At 41.2% G+C, this 24630-nt stretch overlaps 2 protein-coding genes across 6 annotated transcripts in view; one reads left to right on the plus strand and one right to left on the minus strand.

Moving 5' to 3' along the window:
- ttc6 (tetratricopeptide repeat domain 6) overlaps window positions 1-24630 on the plus strand; it is a 136935-nt gene that overhangs the window by 100920 nt on the left and 11385 nt on the right. For 3 of the 5 annotated variants that reach the window (XM_062968298.1, XM_062968297.1, XM_062968296.1), the window contains exons 26-34: window positions 47-181; window positions 835-984; window positions 9674-9814; window positions 12487-12600; window positions 13114-13233; window positions 14210-14283; window positions 18650-18860; window positions 20813-20965; window positions 21567-21737. In XM_062968298.1, coding sequence (XP_062824368.1) covers window positions 47-181; window positions 835-984; window positions 9674-9814; window positions 12487-12600; window positions 13114-13233; window positions 14210-14283; window positions 18650-18860; window positions 20813-20965; window positions 21567-21737 — 1269 coding nt within the window. The remainder of the gene's footprint in view (window positions 1-46; window positions 182-834; window positions 985-9673; window positions 9815-12486; window positions 12601-13113; window positions 13234-14209; window positions 14284-18649; window positions 18861-20812; window positions 20966-21566; window positions 21738-24630) is intronic. The other 2 variants (XM_062968300.1, XM_062968299.1) reach the window with 2 other exon arrangements.
- LOC134295511 (uncharacterized) lies at window positions 3463-8734 on the minus strand. The gene is made up of 2 exons (XM_062968301.1): window positions 6971-8734; window positions 3463-3742 (listed from the first exon to the last, which is right to left on the minus strand). Exons 1-2 carry the CDS (start codon window positions 8552-8554, stop codon window positions 3701-3703), a joined length of 1626 nt encoding a protein of 541 aa, XP_062824371.1. The 5' UTR covers window positions 8555-8734; the 3' UTR covers window positions 3463-3700.

A 24630-nucleotide genomic window follows, 5' to 3' on the forward strand; every position in this document is an offset into this window, starting at 1 on the left:
AGATTATCAACACATTGACAATGTTTAGCTTTACATTTTGTTTCAGGATGCAGTGGTCAGTTTTAAACAGGCTCTGAAGCTGCTTACTGGTTCTGCAAAAAGTCCACCTAATACATTTGAAGCTGCGGAAATGTTTTTTCTTATAGGAGAATGCTACATGGAACAAGTCTGCTTAATAGAGGTATCTATTCCTTACTTTGAACTTCTGGATTTTAAGCACTACAAATGGAAATGATAAAAAAGGCAAACTCAATCAAAATATTATTTATTGATTTTCTGAGATTTTTTTTAAAGACTATTGACCCCTTTATGGCCATCCCAATAAGAAACGTATGGGATTGATGATGTGGAGAGAGGGAAGTGGACTACAGGGCAGTAGTACTTTTGTTGTACATCTCATGGAAATTTCAACTTAAGCACAAAGGCAAAGGTCCACTTCTTTCTTCCCACATTCTCCAAAAGATATTTAGATAATCACCTTGGCAATTAATGACAGATGGTTATTGAAGGGTTGTGACTATTTCATTACAGCATTATCTTTGGCTCTCAATTAAACCAAAAAGTGCTCATGATCACAAAAGTGATTATTCTAAGAAAATATGGTTAAAAATCACTTGTTTTAATAAGTATTCTGCAGTGGTACAAGCAAGCCACTCTGATATCCTTTGTGGATAAATAAAATAAAATAAACAAGTAACATACAAAGAATTCTGTTCTCCTTTTTCTCATTACATAAAATAAAACAAAAATAAAAAGCTAAATTTTAAATGTTGATACTCTTACTATTTCATAAAGGATAGTACTCAGTGAAACTGCTTTATATTATCTTTTTAGGCATGTGAGGCTTTTACTTCAGCTGTGAAGCTATATCCACGTTATGCAGATGCGTATTATCAGCGCGGACTATGCAGAATGTACCTCCAGCGAGCTAAAAGCATATTAGATTTCAATAAAACACTTGCTGTTGCACCAAACCATTTTCAGGTAATGGATAATGTGTCTGTTCAAGGTCTGTAATAAGTAAGTAAGATGGAAATAGAAATCTGAAGAAAATGTTACGGTGTTTCCTAAATGCAGCTTTCCTTATCTAGATATAGCCTGCATTCCCGTGCTATTCCATTTTCTATGAACAGCATAAGATATCTGGCTTGTTAACATGCCTTGTCTGATATCTCATTTTCCTTCTTTCCTTCCTCCTGTTTGATGTATCCCACATTATTCTTGACTCAAGCAATTTTTCATATATATGAGATAGGAGTAAAAATGTTTCTGTCTTTAGGATATCTTTAGGATAACCTCCAGAATTCTTCACTATTAGTAATGCTGGTTAAGTTGCAGAAGTTGCAGTTCTACAGCATTAAAAGGCTTACCAATTTCTCACTCACGTGTTGTGCCTGAGGCAAGAAGAGTGCAGGATGCTTCATAAGACAGCAGGCAGGATTTAAGATAATCTTATGCACCCTCTCTCATAGAATCTCTTTTCATTCTTTCCTTGTATTCTCATAGTTTCAGTTGATGCTAACTTAACCTGAGAATTGCTCCTTTGACAATTCTGTATCTGTTGGAAATAAACCACATAGTGCCAAAAAAAAATAGGTTTCCTTCCAATTCAAACAGCAGTTGTTATATGCACTTAAACATATGACCATCAGTGTTACATCAAAATGTGGTTTTAACCTTACAATATAGACAACTGTAAACTCAACCAATCAAATGACACAAGGGAGTAAAGATTCTTACTTAGGCTTCAGAATGCTAGTTTGGTGGAAATGCTCGGAGTGGAAATGCCTAGACAGTTACAGTACATTTTAAAGTAATTCTTCTGATTTTTTTTTTCTCCTGTCAGGAGTGACTTGAGAAACTGCAAGTCACTGCTGGTGTGAGAGAATTGACCGTCTGCAAGGACATTGCTCAGGGGATGCCCAGATGTTTGATGTTTTGCCTCCCTTGTGGGAGGCTTCTCTCATGTCCCAGCATGAGAAGCTGGAGCTGACAGAGAGAGCTCACCCGCTCTCCCCAGATTTGAACCACTGACCTGTCAGTCAGCAGTCCTGCCAGCACAAGGGCTTAACCCATTGCGCCACTGGGAGCTCCAATTCTTCTGATGGACATTTATCAGTAGTTAGGTTTTGTAGATCAAAGATAGTATTTTCCCCATTTTCATTCTTAGGTAAGAATAATGTTCAAACTGATGCTGAATCCACACCTATGAGAATGGGATTTGGTGGGAGAGTGATCCAGTGATAGTGCAATGTGTGTTGTAACATTAACAAGAGAGCAAGAAAGGCTATTTGTTAAGTTTATGCATGTCGGGAATATAACACCCCCACAGATGCTATGGGTGTGTGACCTAAAGCAATCCAATGCAATGAGTATCTTATTTATTTATTTATTACAACATTTATATCCCGCCCTTCTCACCCAACAGGGGACTCAGGGCGGCTTACAATAAAACACACATATAAAACCTGTACAATACACTATAAATCAGTTAAAAATTAACTTACATACCATTCTTACCATTCTAGAAACTCCCTTTTGTATTATGGTGGCTTCTAGGAGAGAGGAACTATGTGGCTTTCAAGACCAATTTTAGTTCCGATTGAAAAACGTGAATGTGCTTTCAGTGAGGTCAAACTTAGGCAGGATAGTGCTCATTCGAGCTGGGGTATCATTCTAGTTTGGATTCAGCTTTACTTTGCAATAAGATGCATTGTGTGATTTACTTTCAAACACAGAGAAATACAAGCTTTTGAAGTCTTTCTAAATGATCACTGGAAGTATTTCTCCCAAATCATTCTCTAGGTTTTATTTTTATCTGTGTTGCATATAAACAGAATTTGAGTGGAAAGAATTTTGCTTTATGCAAAATAGCTCTTGTTTTGTACCTGCTTTAAAATATATGCCAAGATATGTTATATGCTGCCCTGCAGGAAAAATAGAAGCTCCCATTCTCTATGAGAGGAAGGGGAGCAACTGTGGTCCATCAGAGTCTTGCTAGCATAGCTAGTGAAGAGGGATCATGGATATTGCATTTAAATAAAATCTGGAGGTCATAGTCAACAGCCTGAGGTCTTAATGAATGAATTAATAAGTATCAGTTAAAAATGGAGGGTATGGAGTAGTCTTCTGAAAACTCCTAAGACATTTCATGGTAGAAAAGTCACCAGCTGCATGCTCAGAAACCTCCAGAAATCACAGTAAGCCATATAAGGGATATTTCCATGTCTCTTGACTTGTCATAGTTCCTCATCAGATGGGTGTAGGGCTCAGTTTCCATGTGCTGCGGAAACGGAGGCCCATGGGAGTCCCAGGGAGGCCAACACTTGATGTAAGGGTACAACTGGTAAGACTCCATTTGACTTCATTTCCGCAGTGCATGGAAACGCAGCCTTACACCCATCTTCAGGAATTAGGTGTCAGCTCACCACAGCCGCTCCTGAATGAACACACGAGACTCTCTGTGATATCACCAGAAACTTTTACTGTAGGAAACATGAACATCAAAAAAGCCAAGAATGGGAGGCTCCGGCCAACCATCCTTTATATACCCTCCCCCTCATTTGAAAAGTCTCTTCCCGCTCAGTAAAACCCCGCGCAAATTCCCCGCCAAGTCCAGCAGCCGTTTCTTCTCCGAGTCCTGAGCCGCAGGTGTCTTATCAATGTCAGTGACCCTGAAACTCAGAGCCACATCCAGGCTCTAGTAGCAGGGTTCTGACATGGCGTCCTCCTCCCCTTCGTCCTGGAAGGAAAAGATTAAACACAACTATTGTTCTCCGCTGTCCAGAGTTCCTTTATACTTTTTTAACAGGCTGCAATGGAATACCGGGTGTACCTTTCCTAGGTCCTTGGGTAGCCTCAGCTCATAGGTCACTTCGTTTATTCTTTTTGCTACCCTGAACGGCCCTATATAGCGTGGAGCCAATTTTTTAGATGGGAACCCCAATTTCAGGTTTTTTGTGCTCAGCCAAACCAGATCCCCTTCGCCCAATTTGTCCCCCTCTCGGCGCCTACGATCTGCAAAGAGCTTGTACTTCTTTTGTGTTTCCCGCAATGCCTCCACCACGTTCTGCCACCCTTGCTTAATTTTGGCCGGCCATTCCTTGTCGGTCTGGCCCTCTCCTTCCTTCCACTCGGGTAGCCTGGGGAAAGGTGCCACCTCCTGTCCGTATACTATTTCGAATGGGGCACGACCTGTGGCCGAATGTACGGCCCCGTTAAAAGCCATCTCAGCAAACGGAAGAAGGTCCGCCCAATCATCCTGTCTATAATTGGTGTACATCCTCAAGAATTGGCACAGTGTTTGTTGGGTGCGTTCGACTCCCCCGTTGGTTGCGGGATGAAAAGCCGAGCTCAGGTTCCTTTCTGCTCCTAACAGCTGTAAGAATTTTCCCCAAAATTTTGCAGTAAATTGGACTCCCCGGTCGCTAATTATTTTGTCGGGACACCCATGTAGGCGATATACATGCTTCACATACAAATCAGCAAGTTTTTCAGCTGAGGGGAGTTTTGGCAGGGCCACAAAGTGTGCCTGTTTTGAGAATAGGTCCAATATTGTCCAAATGTATCTGTGGCCTCTGCTGGGGGGTAGTTCGCCTACAAAATCCATGGCCACGCATTCCCATGGCCTCATGGGCTCCACCACCTTCTGCAATAGCCCCTGGGGCTTCCCCGGTGGTGTTTTTCCCTCTGCACATAATTCACACTGCGTGACGTACCCCCTGGCGTCTTTCCTCATTCCGGGCCACCAGCATTGTTTGGCCAACAGTTTAATAGTCCTGGTGGGGCCTAGATGACCCGCACCCTTGTTATCGTGGCACTTCCTTAACATTTCTCGTCTTAAACATTCAGGAATATACAATTTCTTATTTACAAACACCAAATCCCCACACAATTCTCCCTTTTCTTTGTTAGTTTGTAACCATTTGTCCATTCCATACGCTCGTTTCAACTCTTCCTCCCATATTTCTCCTCCCCCCGTGGAAATGGCAGTACGTTTGTTTTCTTTGGCCGCTTGTGCTCGAGTTAGTACTGCCAGGCCCCATTGCTTATCTAGGAACAGGCTCCCTTCAGATTCCTGAATTCCTCCCCCGTGCTGAGGCATCCGAGAGAGAGCGTCAGCGAGTATGTTATGTTTCCCCTGGAAGAATCTGAGTCTGAAATCAAAACGGCTGAAATATTGGGCCCATCTAATTTGCTTCGCTGATAGTTTACGAGGGGATCTTAGATACTGTAAATTTCTATGATCAGTCCACACCTCAAACGGTGTTCCACTTCCTTCCAGAAAGTGTCTCCAGCACTCTAGTGCTTTTAGAATCGCTAAGGCTTCTCTCTCCCAAATCGGCCAGTTTTTTTCTGTATCGCTAAACTTTTTTGACAGATAGCCACATGGCTTCAGGTTCCCCCCCTCGTCTTTCTGCAGCAGAACTGCCCCATATGCCCGGTCTGACGCATCGCAATGTAATACAAAGGCCTTAGACATATCGGGGTGCTGTAGGACAGGTTCCTCAGTAAAACGCTTTTTAAGGGCTTCGAAAGCTTCCTGGCATTCTATTGTCCATGTCAGTTTGGCCCCTGGGGCCTTCACTTTGGCTGTTTCTCCCCTGCCTTTAGTTTTTAACAAATCCGTTAATGGCAAAGTGAGGCGCGCAAAGTCCTTGATAAATGTTCTATAGAAGTTTGCGAACCCTAGGAAGGATTGCAGCTGCTTCCGTGTTTTGGGGGCTTCCCACCCCCTCACGTCTTCCACCTTCGCAGGGTCCATCGCCACTCCCTGGGAGGAAATCCTATACCCCAGAAAGTCTATCTGGTCTTTATTGAACTCGCACTTGGCAAGCTTCGCATACAGTTTCGCTTCCCTCAACTTTTGTAGGACTTCCCTGACTAGTTCTACGTGTTGCTCCTTAGTCCGAGACATTATCAATATGTCATCTAAAAAAATAAAGACTCCCTTGTACAACAATGGATGCAATACTTCGTTGATTAATTGCATGAACGCGGCCCCTCCCCCGCACAAACCGAAGGGGAGCACACGATAATTGAATAATCCGAATGCGCAGGAGAAGGCCGTCTTCCACCTGTCCTCTGGTTTGATCTGCAATTTATGGTAGGCCTCAATTAAGTCCAATTTAGTGAATATCTGTCCTTCCGATAACTGGGCGATCAAGTCCTTCACTAAGGGTAGGGGGTATTTATTTACAGTACTGATTGCATTTAGGCCCCTGTAGTCAATGCAGAGCCTCAGCGTTTGGTCCTTTTTCCGCCTGAACAACACAGGCGCCCCTAAAGGGGAATTTGAAGGCTCTATGAAACCCCTCGCTAGGTTTTTATCAATGTATTTTCTCAGTTCCTCCTTTTCCCTAGCTGACATCGGGTATATTTTTGCCTTGGGAAGCTCTGCTCCTGGGACTAGCTCTATTTTCACTTCAACTCTCCGCTTCGGTGGGAAATTGTCTGCTTCCTTCTCATCAAACACGTCCACAAAATCCCGATACTCTGGGGGTAATTTATCTGCCAGTTCTGCTATTCTGATAGAGTCTTCCTCCCCCCTTTTCCCTGGCTCCCTCTCCCCTTCCTGGCTCCCTTCTTCCAAATTCATCCTGAAGATCATGCTCTTATCCTCCCAGTTGATTTGCGGGTTGGCCTGCCCCAGCCACGGCATGCCTAGTATCACATTATAGCTGGCTATTTGTGATATCACAAATGACACCTTTCCTTCCCAACTCCCTATCTTACACTTTACATCTTCGGCACTGTACTTAGCTAACGATCCCGATGCTGTGGATCCGTCCAACTGCGAAAAAGCTATTGGGGATTCTAGGTTCGTTCTTTCGCATCCCAATCCCTCGGCTAATTCAGGGGAGATGATGTTCCTGGAACATCCACAATCCACAAATGCTTTGCAGGTTGCTTGTTTGCTGCCATTTTCAAGCTGAATGGGGACCACTATCATAGCTTTGTCCTGACTTACCAACCCCCCCGAGTGGTGCCTCATCGGTGGTTCTTCCTCGGCGCGTTTCCCTGCCACGGCTCTTGGTTTGGGCGGGCCTCCGCCTTCCCCTTTTCTCTGCCAGCACTCGGCAGCCCTGTGGCCCAACCGGCCGCACACAAAGCAGCCACTCCTGCTGGCGCTCACGTTCCCTGTCGGCTCCGTTCTCCTCCCGGCTGGGGTTGATCCCTCCTTCCGGCTCCCCTCTTTCATCTGCGGCCGCTGCTGTAGCCCTCCTCGGTGCCTCCTCGCCTGGGCCAGCGATGTCTCGACGCGCCCCGCCAGCTGAATCCATCCGCGCAGTGTGTCAGGCTCATCACGATGCACCGCCCAGGAGAGGATCTCCCGCCTGAGACCCTCTTTGAAGAGTTCTATCTTTGTTACTGCAGACCATTCCGGCACCTTTTCGGCGAGGCATTGGAACTCCTCCGCATACTCAGATACCGACCTCTGCCCCTGGGAGACGGTCTTCAACTTCTCCCTCGCCCGGATCTGCTCCAGTGGATCTCGGAAACGGGTCTCCAGGGCCCCCATAAAGCGTCGGAGTGACCCCAGACATGGGTCGCGCCGCGCGTGCAGCTGAACGTACCAGCTGGCCGCTCCCCTCTTCAACACTGCACCAATGGCCCGTATCCGGCTGGATTCCGTTCTAAAAGTGTGAGCATTGTCCTCCATATAGCCCCTCACCGTGGTCAGGAAAAAATCCAGTTCAGAGGACTCTCCCCCAAACTCGATCCTTAGTTCCTCTCGTCTTGGTAGGGGTCCCTGTGGTGGCAATCCCCAATTCTCCGCCCGTCGCAAGCCCCCTTGCGGACCAGTGGGCCCCGCTGCTGCTTCTCTTGGCCCTGTGCCACGCCCGGCATTCGCCAGGGGCACCAGGGTCTCAGCTGGGAGCGTAGCTGGGATTCTCGGAGGTTTTTCCCCTTCGTCGTCACTCTCCTCCACCCGCGTCAGGCTTGTTTGGGTCTTGGGCCGGGCGCCGGGCTCCTTTCGCATTTCCCTTCCCTTCGGTGCTGGGAGGTCTGCGAAGCCCTGGCTGCTTCCCACGCTCACGTCCCACATTGAGCCAGCCCGAAGTTCCCTTCCTCTCTCTGGCTCCGCCAAAAACGCCAGGCGCTCCATCGCCCTCGACATCACTGCCAGGGTGGTCTCCATCGCCGACATCCTCTCCTCCAGAAACACCATCCTTTGTGGGCCTGGGGAAGGTGAACCTTCCTCTCCTCCGGTGCTGTCTCCCCGCACCACTCCACGCCTCTGGGTTACCCCATTTGGCTGGGCATAAGCGGTGGATGACGCCAGGGCCGCCAGCTGGTGGAACTCAGCGTCCGGCTCGGGAGTGGCCCTTTCCGACCTTCCTCCTCCTGCGCCCAAGAGCTCTTCATCCTCCACTTGCATGTTACACCTCACCGCTACAGCGGGATGGTGTCCGTTTTCTTGGCTTAGTGTCAGCTCACCACAGCCGCTCCTGAATGAACACACGAGACTCTCTGTGATATCACCAGAAACTTTTACTGTAGGAAACATGAACATCAAAAAAGCCAAGAATGGGAGGCTCCGGCCAACCATCCTTTATATACCCTCCCCCTCATTTGAAAAGTCTCTTCCCGCTCAGTAAAACCCCGCGCAAATTCCCCGCCAAGTCCAGCAGCCGTTTCTTCTCCGAGTCCTGAGCCGCAGGTGTCTTATCAATGTCAGTGACCCTGAAACTCAGAGCCACATCCAGGCTCTAGTAGCAGGGTTCTGACATTAGGTGTACTCAACTCCAAATAGCCTTTAAACAGGAGAAAGTGAGGGAAAGATGGGTAAGGACATGGGATGGCTGGCCATCGCTCAAGACAGGGAAAGACAGGAGGAAATGGGGTAAGACTTTCCTTCCGCTTTCACCCGCTTCACCTGTTGTCGTGCCCCCGCCCCCCGCTCCTTGTGATGACATTCTTAGTACCCAAATTGCTTCCCTCTCCCCACATCAGAAGGAACAAAATTTTTTAAAGGTTATTTCAAGTTCCAGGGGGGTGGGGGAGGGTTGGCGGATATGGTTGGCCATTTGTTTGACTATTTTATTCAGAACATGATTACATTAGAAGTAATTGGGAGATACAAAACTATACATCTCCCTACTCCAGTGTTAGTGAAAGACTGAAAAAATAACAGTTCTTACTAAGGAAGGGGATATGTAGCTTTGCACCTGATGATGAGGAATAACTGAACTGCACTGTGACCCGGTTGTATTGTGGGGAAAACATAACCTTGAAAAAAATTATGGTGACTCATATTGTAATAACATTTTTACATAATGGAAAGAATAGGGGTTATGTTACCTGCCATAAATGACTTTATTATGAATAAATCATTTATGTGTATGTAATATGTGACATTTTTATATTCACTCTTCTACCAATTACAAGAACATTAAATGCACTATTGGAGGAACAAACAAATGTTCATTTGCCAGGTGCAAATGATACGTTCATTTACATTTACTGTCCAAATGCTGACTACATATAGAATTTTCCTGTGGAACAGGACTTTATTAGTACACAGCTGATTCTCATTCTTACAAATAATTATTGGCAGCTAAGAGTGTGAAAATGTTAAGGTTTTTTCTTCTTCTGTTGGACATAAAGACAAAATGATGCAGATATTGGTCATTTTTGTTCTATAATGTATTTTTGTTTACCTACAAAGGCTTATTTAAGTCGTGCTGCTTATTATGGGAGCAAAGGAAGATTCTCTAAGGCAATAGCGAATTGTACAGAAGCCATCAAAATACAGCCTAAAAGTGTGAGAGCCTACCTATACAGAGGGACACTGAAATGTTATAACAAGGTAAACATGCCTATTGCTATTTTAGCATGGGTGAGATGGGAGAAATCATATGCCATGTTGTTATAGGTGAAGGTAGATGTTTGAGTTTCACTACTGGTTACTTAAACAATATGCAAATTGGTCCTAATTATCATACAGTTTCTGGGCAAAATAGAAAGTCTTGTTTTTGGCCTTTAAAGCCCAACATGTTTTGGGTCCAGGCTGCCTACAGGATTGCCTTCTCCTGTACTACTCCAGCCCGCCAGAACCTGGCTGGCAACCATCACCCAGAGGACCTTTTCATCAGCCACCCCAAGACTGTGAAACGACCTGCTGGAAGAGCTTTGACAGCTAGATCAGCTATCGAAATTTTTAAAACATGTAAAGATCTCTCTCTTCTGACAGGTCTACCTAGCCAGTTTTAATCATAAATTTTAAACTTGTGTCTTGTGTTCATTAATTTTGTTAGGTGTATTTTGATATATGTATTTTGTAGAAATAGGTTTTACTTTGTGTATTGTACATAATGATTATGTGTTTTTAGCTATGTTGTAACTCACCTTGAGCGTGAGGAGAGGCGGGTGAGAAATACAACTATTATTGTATTGCCTTCAAACAATACAATTTATTATTATTATTATTATTATTATTATTATTATTATTATTATTATTATTATTATTATTATTCAATTAATTAAATGAGATTTTAGGAAAATAGTTCCATAAGAATTTTCTCTAGTAATTTCCACTGGTGTCTGTCATTGAAGTAGAAATGAAAACATATAGACTAATAGTACTAATGACTAATTTATCTTGGGAAATACAGTAGGTTTGGATGTACTATAATTCCTGGGGCAATCTTAATTTAAAAGAAATAGCTCTGGAGAAAGCCATCCTTTTAAAAGATAAGGAATAGCCTTGGGTATGTAGTTTCATTGGTGTTGGGCCACAATGTGTCATTTATAAGCGTAAAAGCCTTATATGGCTTAAGACTATCTGGAAGATTGTATTGCACTTTATGAATTCGATCAAGGTTGAAGATCCTTGGGAGAGGGTTTATCCCCCAGCAGTCCTATCATTGCTACAGGCAGTGGAAGTGCAGAGGAGACTTTTTGATGGCTTCAAAATTGTAGACCTTGCACACAGGACACTGGCCTCCTCTCTGCTTTTCTTCTGCTGACAAGCAAAGATATATATTATTATTTAGAGAGGCTTTTAGCTGTAAAGTGGTCATTACAGGAGGCCATTTTCCATGATGCATTCTATATGTTGTTCTGCTTTAAATACTTTTAAGCTGTTTTATAGCTTTTTATAAGGGAATAGTTCCATTTTGCTTTATTTCGTGTCAAAAGCATTGCATAACAAATACATTTTAAAATGATGAAAAAAAAGGAAATCACAAGCAACTAAATAGTTTTAGACCAAAAACGGGCAACAGCAACCGCATTGTCCGTAGCTTTAAACAACTCCTCCTCCGTGCATGAGGCAGGACATTGTGGGCAAGCATACATATGCGGAGTTGTTTGTTCTGCTCCACAGTCACACAAGGTGGAGGATTCCTCCAGGTAGTGCCACCTTGCCAAGTTGTCTTTAGATCTGCCCACTCCACTTCTGAGTCTGTTTAGGGACTTCCAAGTTGCCCATTCTTGGTTTGCCCCTGGAGGAAGACCCTAATGGGGGGCCATCCAGTTAGAATTGCCAGGTTTAGCTGCCCAGAGGGACACCCTTGCTGTTGCTGGAGGAACATCAAGAGGAGTGGTGGTTCTCATGAAGCCCTTCCTTGATTTGAGTCTGGTGGGAGGAGGCTGATAGTCATGCAGTGGGTGGCTTTCACAGTGTTCAACCTTATTTCTCTCACCGTTAGCAGCAACTTCCCGTCGCACGTCAGGAGGGGCAATGCCAGCTAACTTGTAGAGTTTAACAACAGGTGTAGGTTTAAGGCATCCTGTGATGATTCTGCATGTTTCGTTTAGTGCTATGTCCACCTGCTTCGCATGGGCAGACTTTTGCCAGACAGGACAGGCGTACTCAGCAGTTGAGAAAGACAAGGCCAGGGCTGATGTTCTTATTACTTGTGGGTCTGGACCCCATGAGCTGCCAGTCAGTTTCCGCAGGATGTTGTTGCATGCAGCTACTTTGTGCTTGGTGTTCATGCAGTGTTTCCTATATGTTAATGTTCGATCTAAGGTGACACCAAGATATTTAGGATGGAAACAGTGTTCGAGCTCTTGGCCTTCCCAAATAACTTTCAGTTTCCTGTTGGCTTCACGGTTACGTAGGTGGAAAGCACACACTTGTTTCTTGGCAGGGTTAGGCTTCAGGTGGTTCTCTTTGTAGTAGCTGGAGAGATCTTTCAAGGCATTAGTGAGTTGCTTTTCAACTGTTTCAAAATCTTTTGCTTGTGTTGTGAGGTCATCAGCATATATAAAACTCTTTGTGAGTGGTGGTTGTGGCTGGTCATTCGTGAAGATGTTAAATAAGGTCGGTGCAAGAATGCTGCCTTGGGGTAAATCCATTTTGCTTTCCCCTTGGTTTCCACGTTGGGAAAAATGTGAGTTATAACTTAAAAAAATTAAGAACAGTTGCTGCTTATTCCAACAAAAACATCTGCAAAAACAGAACAATTGCATGTAGTTTTCATGATTTCTGTGTTTCACTTAATATGACTGATGCTGTAACATTTTTTTCTGAAGACCTACAAACAGGCTGTTCAAGATTTAACTACATCTATAGACCTCGATAATACATGCATGTTGGCATATTACAACAGGGCAATTTCTTATCACTTACTGAAGGACTACAAAAACGTAAGTATATTTTTTAAGTGAGCAGTTCTATGATATTGATTTCATGTTTTGATCAAATTTCTGAATAAGCTTATTTCATTTTCAATTTTAACTTTGTATTCATACTTTTATGGCAACAGTTCAAATATTGAATTTGTTAGTCCTAGTCTGTCATTGTACAGGCAGTCCCCAAATTACAAACAAGATGATTTCTATAGATTTTCTCTTGTTGAATTTGTTTGTAATTCGGAACAGGCACATTTTTTAAGTGTAACTCCAGCCCCATATATAAGCTTTATATGGCATACAGAAGGGTTAACACCTCTGTGATGTCTGTTTTGCTGTCTGTGCCCTGTTCAGAAGATTTCACCTCATTTTCTGTCTCTGCAATAATTGGTTTCAAATTCCCATTTGAAAAGGAAATTGGGTAATTAGACTGGAATATCTTTATACAAGAAGGAAATCCTTATTCCAGCAAATGCATTTCATGATATAGATTTTTCTGCACTTACCATGTGACTTTCATTCTTGTAGGCACTAAAAGACTATGGGATTGTTCTTCTCCTTGAGGCAAACAAAGATATTGTCTTGAAAGTCGTGATCAACCGTGGACTACTCTATACAGAATTGGACCAGTATATGGCTGCACTAGAGGTTAGGTATTTTTCTTGGTGAGAGGGATGGAAATGGATAGACTTCTTACTTATGACTTTCATTGCTGGGCATAATAACTGAAAAATATGGAACATAGAACATCCTTGTAAATAACTATTTCTGATGATGTACAAAATTTAACAATAGGATAACCTCAGTGGCCTGAGGTACAGGGATTTTAATGAAAATGGTAAATGTTATTTTTAAGCCTATTTATATTATTTATGTAATGTGGTTATTCAATGTGTTGCTTTTTGTTTATACTGTATGCTTGGGTTGAAGGGATGTTGTTTTTGTATCATGTAGTTTTGCTTTTTTCCATATATTCGCCACTTTGAGTCCCACCCATGAGAGAAAAGTGGAATATAAACAAATAAATAACAACATAAAAGAGAGTTCTCCATCAACTGAAACTGACAAAAATGGAGGTTATGTGAATTGGTAGTTTTCAGGTCAAGGACATGGGTAAACGTCTAGCTCAGAATGAGCTTTCATTGAACAGGTGCAGAGTTTGATAATATGCTTAAATTAATCTTTGTTGCTTTGGACTCGAGAGCTTGGTTCTCTATAAAGCTTTTCGTCTTTCTCATTTGATTTGCTGGCTATTACTTTTCTGGGACAGCAATTACTTGGCTAAACTAATTCAAGCATAATTTCCAATCTAGATTACTGTAATTTGCATACATGTTTTGAAAGAATCCAAACATATACAAGGAAACCACACTATGGTGGGGGACATCTAAAAACTGTAGTGAATGTTTAGGAACTATACAGCTATCACTGATCCACTCAGAAAACACTGCTCCCATCCTTCTGCAACACTGCAAACTCTACTATTATGGTAAAAACACTATTAATCAACATTCAAACCACTCACAGAAGCTGTTGGCAAATAATGTACTAGTGTCACAGCATCTACTGAATAGTGCTAATGTAATCAGTCGTGTGTATCAGAAGCATTTTATTCTATTTTTAGGACTTTACAGAGGCAATGCTGAGTAAACCAAGAGACAGTCAACTATTTAAAGTTATTGGACAGTGCTACCACAGGTAATGCTGATTAATAAGATTTTGGAATGTTTTTATGTTAAGAGTTTATAATTAAGTTAACAGTGAGGTTTTACAAATTTGAAGCGGGATGAGTTGAACTAGAAAATAGTAAAAACCAAATACTTTTTTTTCTTTTTGAAATGGAATCCAAGTGAAATTGGTCTGTTCAATCCATGCTTGAGCTAACAGTTTTAGAAGTCTTTTTGCAGCATACACCAATTCCTATTTTTACCTTCACAGTGGTGCCTCAAGCCAGGTATGTCACTCTACTGCATTGCATAACCAGTCTTGAAATTAGAATAAGAGATTTCCTATTCCTCGTGAGCCATACATATGGCTCATAGTGGTTTTGTTCACTTTCAAATGCTGCTAGAACACTATTTACAAACAGCATGTTAGACCTGTTCATAGATTTAAACATTTACAGGATTGATATCAATCCTGTTAATTTTTAAATCTATGAACAGGTCTAACAAGCTGTCTGTAGAATAGTGTTCCTAACAACATTAGAAAATGAACAAAACCAATATGTTGAAACACTATTTTGACGAACCGAATACTTCAGATATCTCTTAAGTTTATATGTGACCCAATTAATCAACACTTGCTAATAGTATTGCAATCTGTATTGTACTGTTTCAGTTGCTTTCAATAAAAATGTAGTAGAACATTTTTACACAGTTTTATTCATCCCCTTCAATGTTTTAAAAGCTCCTTCTCTAGTATTTTTATGAATTAATATACCTGGGATGTAAAAGCACAGCTTCCAATACAAATAATGCTGTACAATTTTATCCTAACTATGGAGTGATAGAGAGGCTATCAGTTTAGGAGGAACTGGACTATGATTTTCGGATGATCTGATTATTATCAGATGATGTGATTTTAATATTGAATGTAATGTTTTAAATGTTTAATATGTATTAATTTTAAATTTTATTGATTTTAAATCTCTGTATGCATTTTAAGGCATCTAATAGTTGCCATATATAAGCTGCCTTGAGTCCCCGTCAGGGTAGAGAAAGGCGGGGTAGAAGTAAGACAAATAAATAAATAAATTAGTGACTCAGTTCTATGAGGGTATGCCCCAGAGTATCATGCACACCTTGTAATGATATTAAGTAAACATTCAATTTTCCATCAATGGCAGAAAGCCTTCAGTATTGGGTTACTTCCTCCCTTTGCTTTGATAGGCACAATGAAGTTTTGCAATACCAGCCAGCAGGGGCAGCAGTCCACTAGTGGTTCAGTCTTATTCCAGACTGGCTCTGAATAGGCTGTCTCTCTGTTTCCTTTTCGTTTCCTTTCTATCCTTTCTCTTATTCTGAAAAAACAAAACAAAACGATTGTTTAGTATTTTCTGTAGTTTCTTCTAGTTAGGTTCCCACTAAACCTTTTAAGAGACAAGACTAACATGGCTACTTTTTCATTCCATAAGCAAGATGGTCCAGGCAGATCTGGCAGGCATAGTAACCTGAATGAAACTACAGAGAGTTCCCGAGTTACAAACATCCAATATACAAATGATGGGAGCAAGACAACAGGAAGTGAGAGAAATTTACCCCTAGGAATGGAAATTCACTCCTGAAAGAGTTACAGTGGGGAAAAGATATCTCAGCTGAAGATTTATCACTAATCTTTGTTTCCACAACAAACTGGATTTTCAAAATTCAGTTATCATAGGGACAAAAAATGTGAAATGTTCTGAACAGAGGCACAGAGAACAAAACAAACACCACAGGGATGTTAACCCTTCCCTATGCTATCCAAAGCTATTAGAGAGAGGGAGGGTTAGAATTACACTTAAAATGTAAATACAAATTCAACTTAAGAACAAGCATATAAAACCTATCTTGTTCATAACTTGGGGATTGTGTGTACATGGCTTTTGTGTATTTCCAGGGTATTTTTTATCATTTCCAAACTTTTTTTTTAAACAACCTCTGGTTTGCATGCAGTATACTCTCTTGTGTTCAGAAAATGTTTCATTTGTTTGCAGAAAAACATTTTTCCTATAAACAAAACATTTGCAAAAATACCCAAAAGCAAAAAGATCTTATGGCAGTTGACCTATTTTCTGTAGAGATGTCTCAATATGTCAAGACACAGTTTCTCACTGAAGGCAAGAAAATCTGAAAGGATTATTTACATCTGTGTTGCCTTTTCCTTTAGTCTCAAAACAAATAATAAGATTTGAATTGCCTACCTTTCTGTAACATAGAAAAGCTACTTTAGCAACTCAGAGGTTCTGTTCCATTAACTGACAGAGACACTTGTACATAGACAGCTTTCTGCTCAGAGCTCCTTCTCTGGATGAAATCAAGAAGGATCTAGTAGGTATCATAAGTGGTCTCCCACCACACCGACTTCTTATACGTTTTAAGAAGAGCCACACCTCTCTATCTTGTGTTCTGACTCATGTTGGAGAAGAAATACCTGTTGCACAAGCACACAGAACCGGTCCAAGGCAATTTTGGAGTGTAGGCAAACAGAAAGGTCCCCCCACCAAATTTGGCACAACCCCCCCCCCCAGACACGCACTATTCAGGTGTATAAACCTCACATTCCTTGTTTCCAGCAGACCTCACAATGTCTGAAGAGGAAGAGGAGGCACGCAGGCGTTTCTTCGGTTTGGAGAGTGGAGACAGCCTCCCTTCTTGCAAGGGAAGCTGTCCCCACTCTCCAAAGGGAAAATGCGGCGTCACTCCGGTTTGGAGAGTGGGGACAGCCTCCCTTCTTGCAAGGGAAGCTGTCCCCACTCTCCAAAGGGAAAATGTGGTGTTACTCCGGCGTTGAGCAGCCTCGGCAGAAATGGGTGCATGCGCACAGCGCAGATCGCCCATTTCGGCCGATCTGCGCCTGCGTACAGCACCATCGGCCATTTTGGGCGATGGTGCTGTGCAGTTGGGCACGGAGTTTTGATTGCTCACGCGGGCGGCGCTACAGGGGCACTGTTGACGCCTCGACAGCACCCCTATTGGCGTGCGCCCGAAGCGGCCACCTCAGCGGCCTCTACGTTCAACCGGCCCTGTAAGCAAAACACTCCTCTTGGTAAAGCCAAAGGAAAAATGTTACAGGAGGCTCACCAGGCATATTCCAGTCATAGAGTGAACTTTCATCTTTTGAACCTTATGGTTGTCACAGTGCCTTGGGCCCAGGTTTACATTAGATCACTACCAAGGTGTCTGATAACTTTCCCAAACAGAGGTTACCGGCAAATTTCACCATATTTGAAAGATTTGGACTCTCTTCATTGACGAATGAGCTGAACTAATTTGAAGAAACACACTGTTAGAAATTCTGTAGGACAATGTCAATATCTCCCAGTTTGATGGGCTATGGACATTATCATGGTCAGCTGGAAATCCAGGTATCCACTGGCAGAAACTCCATGTAGCTTCTTTGGCCCTAGTAAATTGACTCCAAAACCTGTATGTCATCATAAAAATTAATAGCACAACTATCAAAGTAGGCATGTCAGCAGCATCAGGTGCAGGTTGCTTTACAGGGAGGTAGCCCATCCATTTCAGCTAGAAGTATATGCAGTCAATCTTAGAACATGGTTTTTAAGACATTCTAAATCACAGAATTTGATTACGATATTTCATGAGATTTCCACAAGAGGGTCCTTTATCAGCAGTAGATATGTTTGTTCCAGCCCTCATCCACAAATTCCCTTAGTTCTTCTTGAGGTACTGGTACCCTCTGGCTTAGTGGCTTCAGGTTTTCTGTTTCTCCTAATTCCAGTACTGTCCAGGGTGTTGCAAAAGGTCAAACAATAGCAGTCAAAATATATTTGGGAAATGCTCTAAGGAGAGGAATTGGCCAAGAATAAAGAGTACTGCTTACCTGGGCCACAGAGATGGAACTGGTACCACTCGTCCTCTGGGCAGCAGAGGCCAAAGTGGGCTAATTGCCTCTGGGTCTCTGTTTCCAGTTACCACCCCTATCCCCAGAAGTCTTGTGCTTTACATATGCTTTCTTATAACTCCAACTTCTTGCCCCTCTCAATTCCTTCCTCCTACTCAGTTACACAACAACATACTCTTTTGTCATTCATGGTTATATTTCCCTCACTTGGCCCAACTCCTGCTCTCTCTTGCAGCAACCATCGATTTTGTAATATATTTTGTAATATAGAATTTTATGGCAACATTATTTTTAGGCAATGATACCACATAGAAAGACAAAACATATGCAATGCAGTGGAGTCCCAGCCACCTTTTGGGCTGCCAGACCCCAATAATTTTGCTGGTTTCTCCCATCAGGATCCTTGTTGGTCCTGGCTGTAACCTTATTTAAGTCGTCAGAGGTTTTAAACCACTGTTTGTTTTCTGCTTATAAAATGCATGTATATTGATTTTAGACTTCAGAAATATGAGGAAGCCGTGCAGTCATTTTCTGAGGTTCTTAAAATAGATCCTTTTTCTGTGGATGGCTACATTGGACGAGGAAATGCATATATGGAATATGGTCACATAGAAGGCACTCAGCAAGCCCAGAAGGACTTCTTGAAAGCAATACACATGTATCCAATTTCTGTAAAGGCTCGACTTTGTTTGGGATACAATTTGCAGGTAATGTGTTTATGACTCTGTCACCTATCCTGCTAAAAACAGGAAGTCAATTTGAAGTTGATCAGTATTGTTTCCTCATGCCTTTTATAGGCAAAATGGAGATAGAAAGATTTGTTTTCATCATAAAAGAATAACACTCCTATAATATTCCTTAACAGCTTGTTGGCTTTACCTCCTGTTATTTCACCTGGTAATGCAGCAAAGCAATTTAGGAGAAAAAGGCAGAAAGGCAAAGGTGTGGAGGATATAAGGAGACGCGTGGGATACAAATAATTCATTCAAAGAAAGGAAGAGTAATAACCACTGTGAGGAATGGAAAAAATAATTTAAAAAATTCCAAAAGCTATAGAATAGTTTTTCATACAAATTTGGATTTTTAGAAATTTTATGAGCAGCAGTTCTCTGTCGGATGAGCAGAGCAATTTTCTCCAATTCCTGTTTCCTGTGTGGCCTCCTAAAATCTGCTATAAAACAGTTTGAGAAATGATGTGGAGGATGGCAGAGGGTAAGAGGAATCAGGGAAAATCATACCTGCTGCACTCTTTTGTCAGCTGAACTCTCCATTGGATTAAAGATCCATTCCACACATAGGAGCTATTTCTAAAATCTTTGGATCAAAGACAAAACTAATATTTCAATTCTAATGTCTTGTAGAATTCTTGAACAATGTAGCTATATGCAGATTGGAAGATTCTCAGGTTGAATTAGGTAGTGCAATCCATAAATTCTTGGATTATTCCACATGCATCATATGACTGTGAAAAACCTAAGAAGGTGATGTAATGGAGAGAAATTGCTGAGGTCTATCTATTGCTGTCAGTAGTCATAAGACTATCAACCCCAATAAAGCTAATGAGACCCATTCTTATAAGCAAATATTAAAACAATGGGAAAAACAGGGAAAGTGACAGGACAAAGCTTGTCACCTTTCCTGATGAAAATGGAAACTCACAAAAGTAACCTTTTGTGAGTTTCCATTTTCTCCACTGTATAATAGATGAGTCACTAATTGACATGCTTCTGCTTTTTTCTGAATAAGATTAGATTATCTCAGTACAACTGTAAAATCTCTTTCCTTTAATTAAAATCTAATTATAACAAAGCTATGTACCATAAAATCTTAAATTGGAATTCTGCAACTTCAGCTAATCTTTTTGATTTCTTTGACTGATTGCTACTGGCCTCATATTGCCTTCTCAACATTTGTATTTAAATGCAGTACTTCCATTCACACAATGGGAAAAATTCTAGTGGTGTGCCCTTGCTGGTGTTAATTTTCCAGTAATGAGGGAGGAAAACATGTATCATCAAAGCTCAATTCAGTATTTTTCAACATTAGCTCATCCTCTTGATTTTCTTTACTGGTTATCACTGGCCTCATACTGTCTTCTGAAGAATTCTGTTTTAAAAAATGGCACCTCTTCCAGTGGGAAAATAATTTTGCAGGTATGCCTTTACTGGTGTTTAATTCTTACAATGAGTTTAGTTCCTAAAATTGCTACATTTGGCTAGTTTTACTCCGAATCTCAGATGTAGGCAGATATTACATGTGTATTGAGGACCCCCATTCATTATAGATTTGCCACACACTTTGTAATCTGTTGTAAAATACAGGGAAAATGAATCGATACCACATTTTATGTACTTCATTAAGTAAGAATGATTTGCAAACTAATTGAATTAAAAGACATAGCTATGTTAGTCTGTATCAGTATGCACTATGCAGATTGATATTATAGCACTTCTGATACTGAGAGAAGGAAGTTGGTGTAGACTTAAGTCTACAAATGCTTATGTCACAAATGTCTTTCTCTCAATTAGTATCAAAGCCTTTGTATACTGATTTCCACACTGTCTTCCTTGCAGGTAGTTAACATTATGAAACTCCCTTTAAGGAGATGAGGTAGCCTATTATTATATACCATTTTGTTAATTATGTTAAATTATTTTAGGCTCTTGGAAAGTTTCAAAAAGCTTGGGCCCAGTTTACAGCAGCCATTCTTATTGATCCAAAATGTCACATTGCTTATGATGGGAGAGCAATAGTCTGTCTTCAGATGAGCGATACCTTTGCTGCTTTTCAGGATACAAATGCAGCATTGAAGGTAAACAATGTACTCTCTTACTAATCATGTTTAAAGTATGGCCTTTCTGCTTATAATTTGTACTGTTCTTCTCAACCATCTTCCCATAATTTCTCAAATTTCTACATTTTCCTCTTTTCTATGACATTGGTTACACAAGTTCCTGCTACACTGTTTTATGGATATACATACATTTACATGCATTCCGGGGAAGAAAAAATGCAGCCTCTATGATTGTGTAACCTAAAGTAACTGCATACAGTGAACAAATGAACATGCCAGAAATGCCTTTTTCAGGAAAGTGACTTCAGAGAAGGGGAACTATATCGCATTCAAGACCAATTTGAATTTAGATTAAAGTGGGAGAAGGTGCATTAATAGTGAATTCCAAAAATAAATTTCATACTGCTAACACTTAAAAATCTTATATTTATTCATTTATTTGTTACTTTTAAAAGTCATTCCAATTCATAGAAAAAAGGAGGGAGCGTAGAAACAATTAAGCAAAAAGAACATAGTATTCAAAGTTAACTGTTCAGATTATGCTATATTTTCTTTTTCTATTGAATATTTCTTTTGTGAATTTATTCTTACAAATGTATATATCTGACACACATTTCAGATAATTACCAGTGCAGAATTGCTTACAAACCGAGGTGTCATTAACCAATTTATGGGATATTTAAATTGTGCTATGAATGACTATCAGCAAGCCATCACCGTTGACCCCAACTATGCTTTGGCATATTTCAATGCAGCAAATATCTACTTTCTTAACAGGCAGTTTGTACAGGTCAGTGTAAGATTTTATGCTCCAAAAATTTCTGGAAAAAATTTTCTTTTGCTGAAACTATTTTAGCTAAGCAAACTTACGTCTTTAAAAGATTTATGTCATACCACTTAGCATTTGAGCTTTTAGGGGGGAAAACCCCTCAAGGATAGGCTTCTCATGGCCCAATGTGGTGGAGGACAGGAGTGAGAATTCTGCAATATTTGCAGACTATTTTTCCCAATGTCTATGTAGCATTGCAGTAACTTGTAGGATAAATGTTGTATTAGTATGCAAGCAGTCCCTGAGTTACAAATGGGGGTGAGTCAACAGAAACTGAGAGAAATCTACTCCTAGGAAGGAAAATTCACTCCTGTAAGAGTTATCAAGGGAAAAGGATATCTCCACTGAAGCTTTATCACCAATCCTTGTTAGCATGGCAACCCAACATTTTCAAAATCCAATTGTCACGGGAACAGAAAGTGAGGTGAAATTTTCTGAACCCTGTTCTGACTTACATTCAGCTTAAGAACAAACCTACAAAATCTATCTTCTTCATAACCTGGGGACTGCCTCTACTGGATTTCTTTGGCATGTCACTGCCTGTTAATCTCTTAGCAGCAGCAGATGTAGAATCTAGCCCTGTGGTTCTCAAACTGGCCTATAACTCCCAGAAATCCCAGCCAGTTTACCAGCTGTTAAGATTTCTGGAAGTTGAAGGCCAAAACATCTGGGGACTCACAGGTTGAGAACCACTGATGTAGTTTTAGCAGCTCAACATTCTCTCCAAACTACAGAACTATAACTATAGAGTTGGGAAGTTCATTGCATAGGATTATTTCAAAATAATTTAACCATCCCCTGGTGTGCCAAAGTCATTAATACTTTTATATCATTATAATTTAAAGTAAAAAAATGAATTGGCAGCTAATAATAGAGCTATAATGTGTGTTAGCTGTGAAACCAGCTATCAAAATGCCTTGCTAACATTCTTATCTAGAGGGTGTAGAATTATCCTTGATTACTGTAATATTAGTTACTGAAATTAAAGCATGTAAGGACTCACCTATATCAGGTAACATTTTCATTAAAACAAAAAAATACTGGCTAAGATCCTGCATCATACATTGTAACTACACTGATGGAGCTCTGTCATCAGAGTTACATCTAATGGTACCAGTTCCCTCCAGCAATTATCTTTTCGGACTGCAGCACCCCAGCTGAAGGACTTCTGATGAGCTGCAGATTAGGGCCCTGTGAATTGATGGTTAATATTCTACATCAGCTGTTTTGTTAAGCATGCATAATGTCATTCACTCATACTTGATAAATCATCTGTAACTATTCTTTATCCCAATTGCTAATTAGTCACAATTGTGACACTGCTTTCACTATTGTAACTCCTTCTTCCCAACCTATTTTACTTGCATCAGTTGTATGGGAAGGAGTTTCTTTCTGCTGGTGATCAGAGCACATGTGAAAGATGTTTCCTTCAGGTTTTGGAGAGTGGGTTACTTAGTTAAGTTTATACTTAAGTAAGTTGCTGATGTAGATACTAGCAATTGTCAACAATGCTCCCCAGCTGTAGGATATGTAGAGAACGGGATGCTGGACATACCTCTTGGGCTCTTGCTGCAATTGTTTTTATCATTACTCTTGCAACCAGGAGAGCCCTGAAGATGTCATTTCTTACTGCCCTGATCTGCAGCACCTCAGAAACCCTGCAGCTGACACCCTGCCAAGATTAGAAAGCTGGTATTTGGGTCACATTGGATTGTTAATAACCATAAAACTGTATCCCCCATAGACAGGATTTTGATTTGGGGGTGGGGGCTGAGTCTGAGTGAGATAGGATCTACCCTAGCAAACCTTTTGTATCATTTAAATAATAAATGTATGACCTTCTCGCGGACCACCCTGAGAATTTCGGGGGGGGGGGGGGGCTGAAGGCTGCCCTCAGCAACTGTAAGATTGTAAGCCCAATGTTATATAACTACTGAAGAGGATGCTAACAAACTACAAACTGCAATGTAGCCAACTGCAATGAAATTAAGACTAGATATAACTTGAATTGATCTTTAGTGGAATGAAATGGTTCAGGACCTGCCTATCTCCATGATTGCCTCCTCTCCAACACGAACCCTAAGATCATCCGGGGAGGCACTCCTCTCACTCCCGCCTTTGTCTCAAATGCGGCTGGTGGGGACGAGGGAGAGGGCCTTCTCGGCAGTGGCCTCCCGGCTCTGGAACTCTCTCCCTAAGGAGATCAGGTTAGCTCCTTCCCTGCCCATTTTCCGCTGGGAATTGAAAACATGGTTTGAAAACATGAATTGAAAACATGGTTGTTCCGGAGCGCGTTTGAATGAGTAGGCCCAGTGGAACTGTGATTAGAATACCTCTCTCTGTTTTAAAAGCGTATGGCACTTTATCACTGTTACTCATTTCCATGACACAGCATTTTATGAAACCTGTCCCCGGCTGGTTTGCTTTTAATTACTCTGATTTTATCTGCATGGATTTTAATGTATTGTCCATTATTTTATTTTGTTTATCATTGGAATGTTTTTAAGTTTTTGTCAAATATGTTGTGTTGTTGTTTCAGGCTTGTCCCTGTTGTGAGCCGCCCCGAGTCCCTTCGGGGAGATGAGGCGAGATATAAAAATAAAGTTTATTATTATTATTATTAATGACACTGTCCTGTTGGTATTACTGTTAATTTGACAGTTTTACTGGATTTATAGACTGTGCAAATGTGTGCATTTATTCTCTAAGTATATAGGACAGATTATATATTTTATTTTTACATATTATGGAAGTCCTTCTAGGAGCGCTAAATCTTAAAAGGTAAAAAAAACAACTACATAAACAGACTGGTGTACTGTAAACACTCCTTAATTATTCAGCTTTAAATACCTGA

This window comes from Anolis carolinensis, chromosome 1 (genome assembly GCF_035594765.1).
Source record: "Anolis carolinensis isolate JA03-04 chromosome 1, rAnoCar3.1.pri, whole genome shotgun sequence".
NCBI classification, from domain to species: Eukaryota; Metazoa; Chordata; class Lepidosauria; order Squamata; family Dactyloidae; genus Anolis; species Anolis carolinensis.

Excerpts from the sequence above, each read along its gene's own strand:
- LOC134295511 (XM_062968301.1), bottom strand. The coding sequence starts at position 8,554 with ATGGTTGGCCGGAGCCTCCCATTCTTGGCTTTTTTGATGTTCATGTTT. Across the intron at positions 3,743-6,970 it reads GGCACCACTCGGGGGGGTTG|GACGAAGGGGAGGAGGACGC; the intron begins GTAAGTCAGGAC and ends TTTTCCTTCCAG.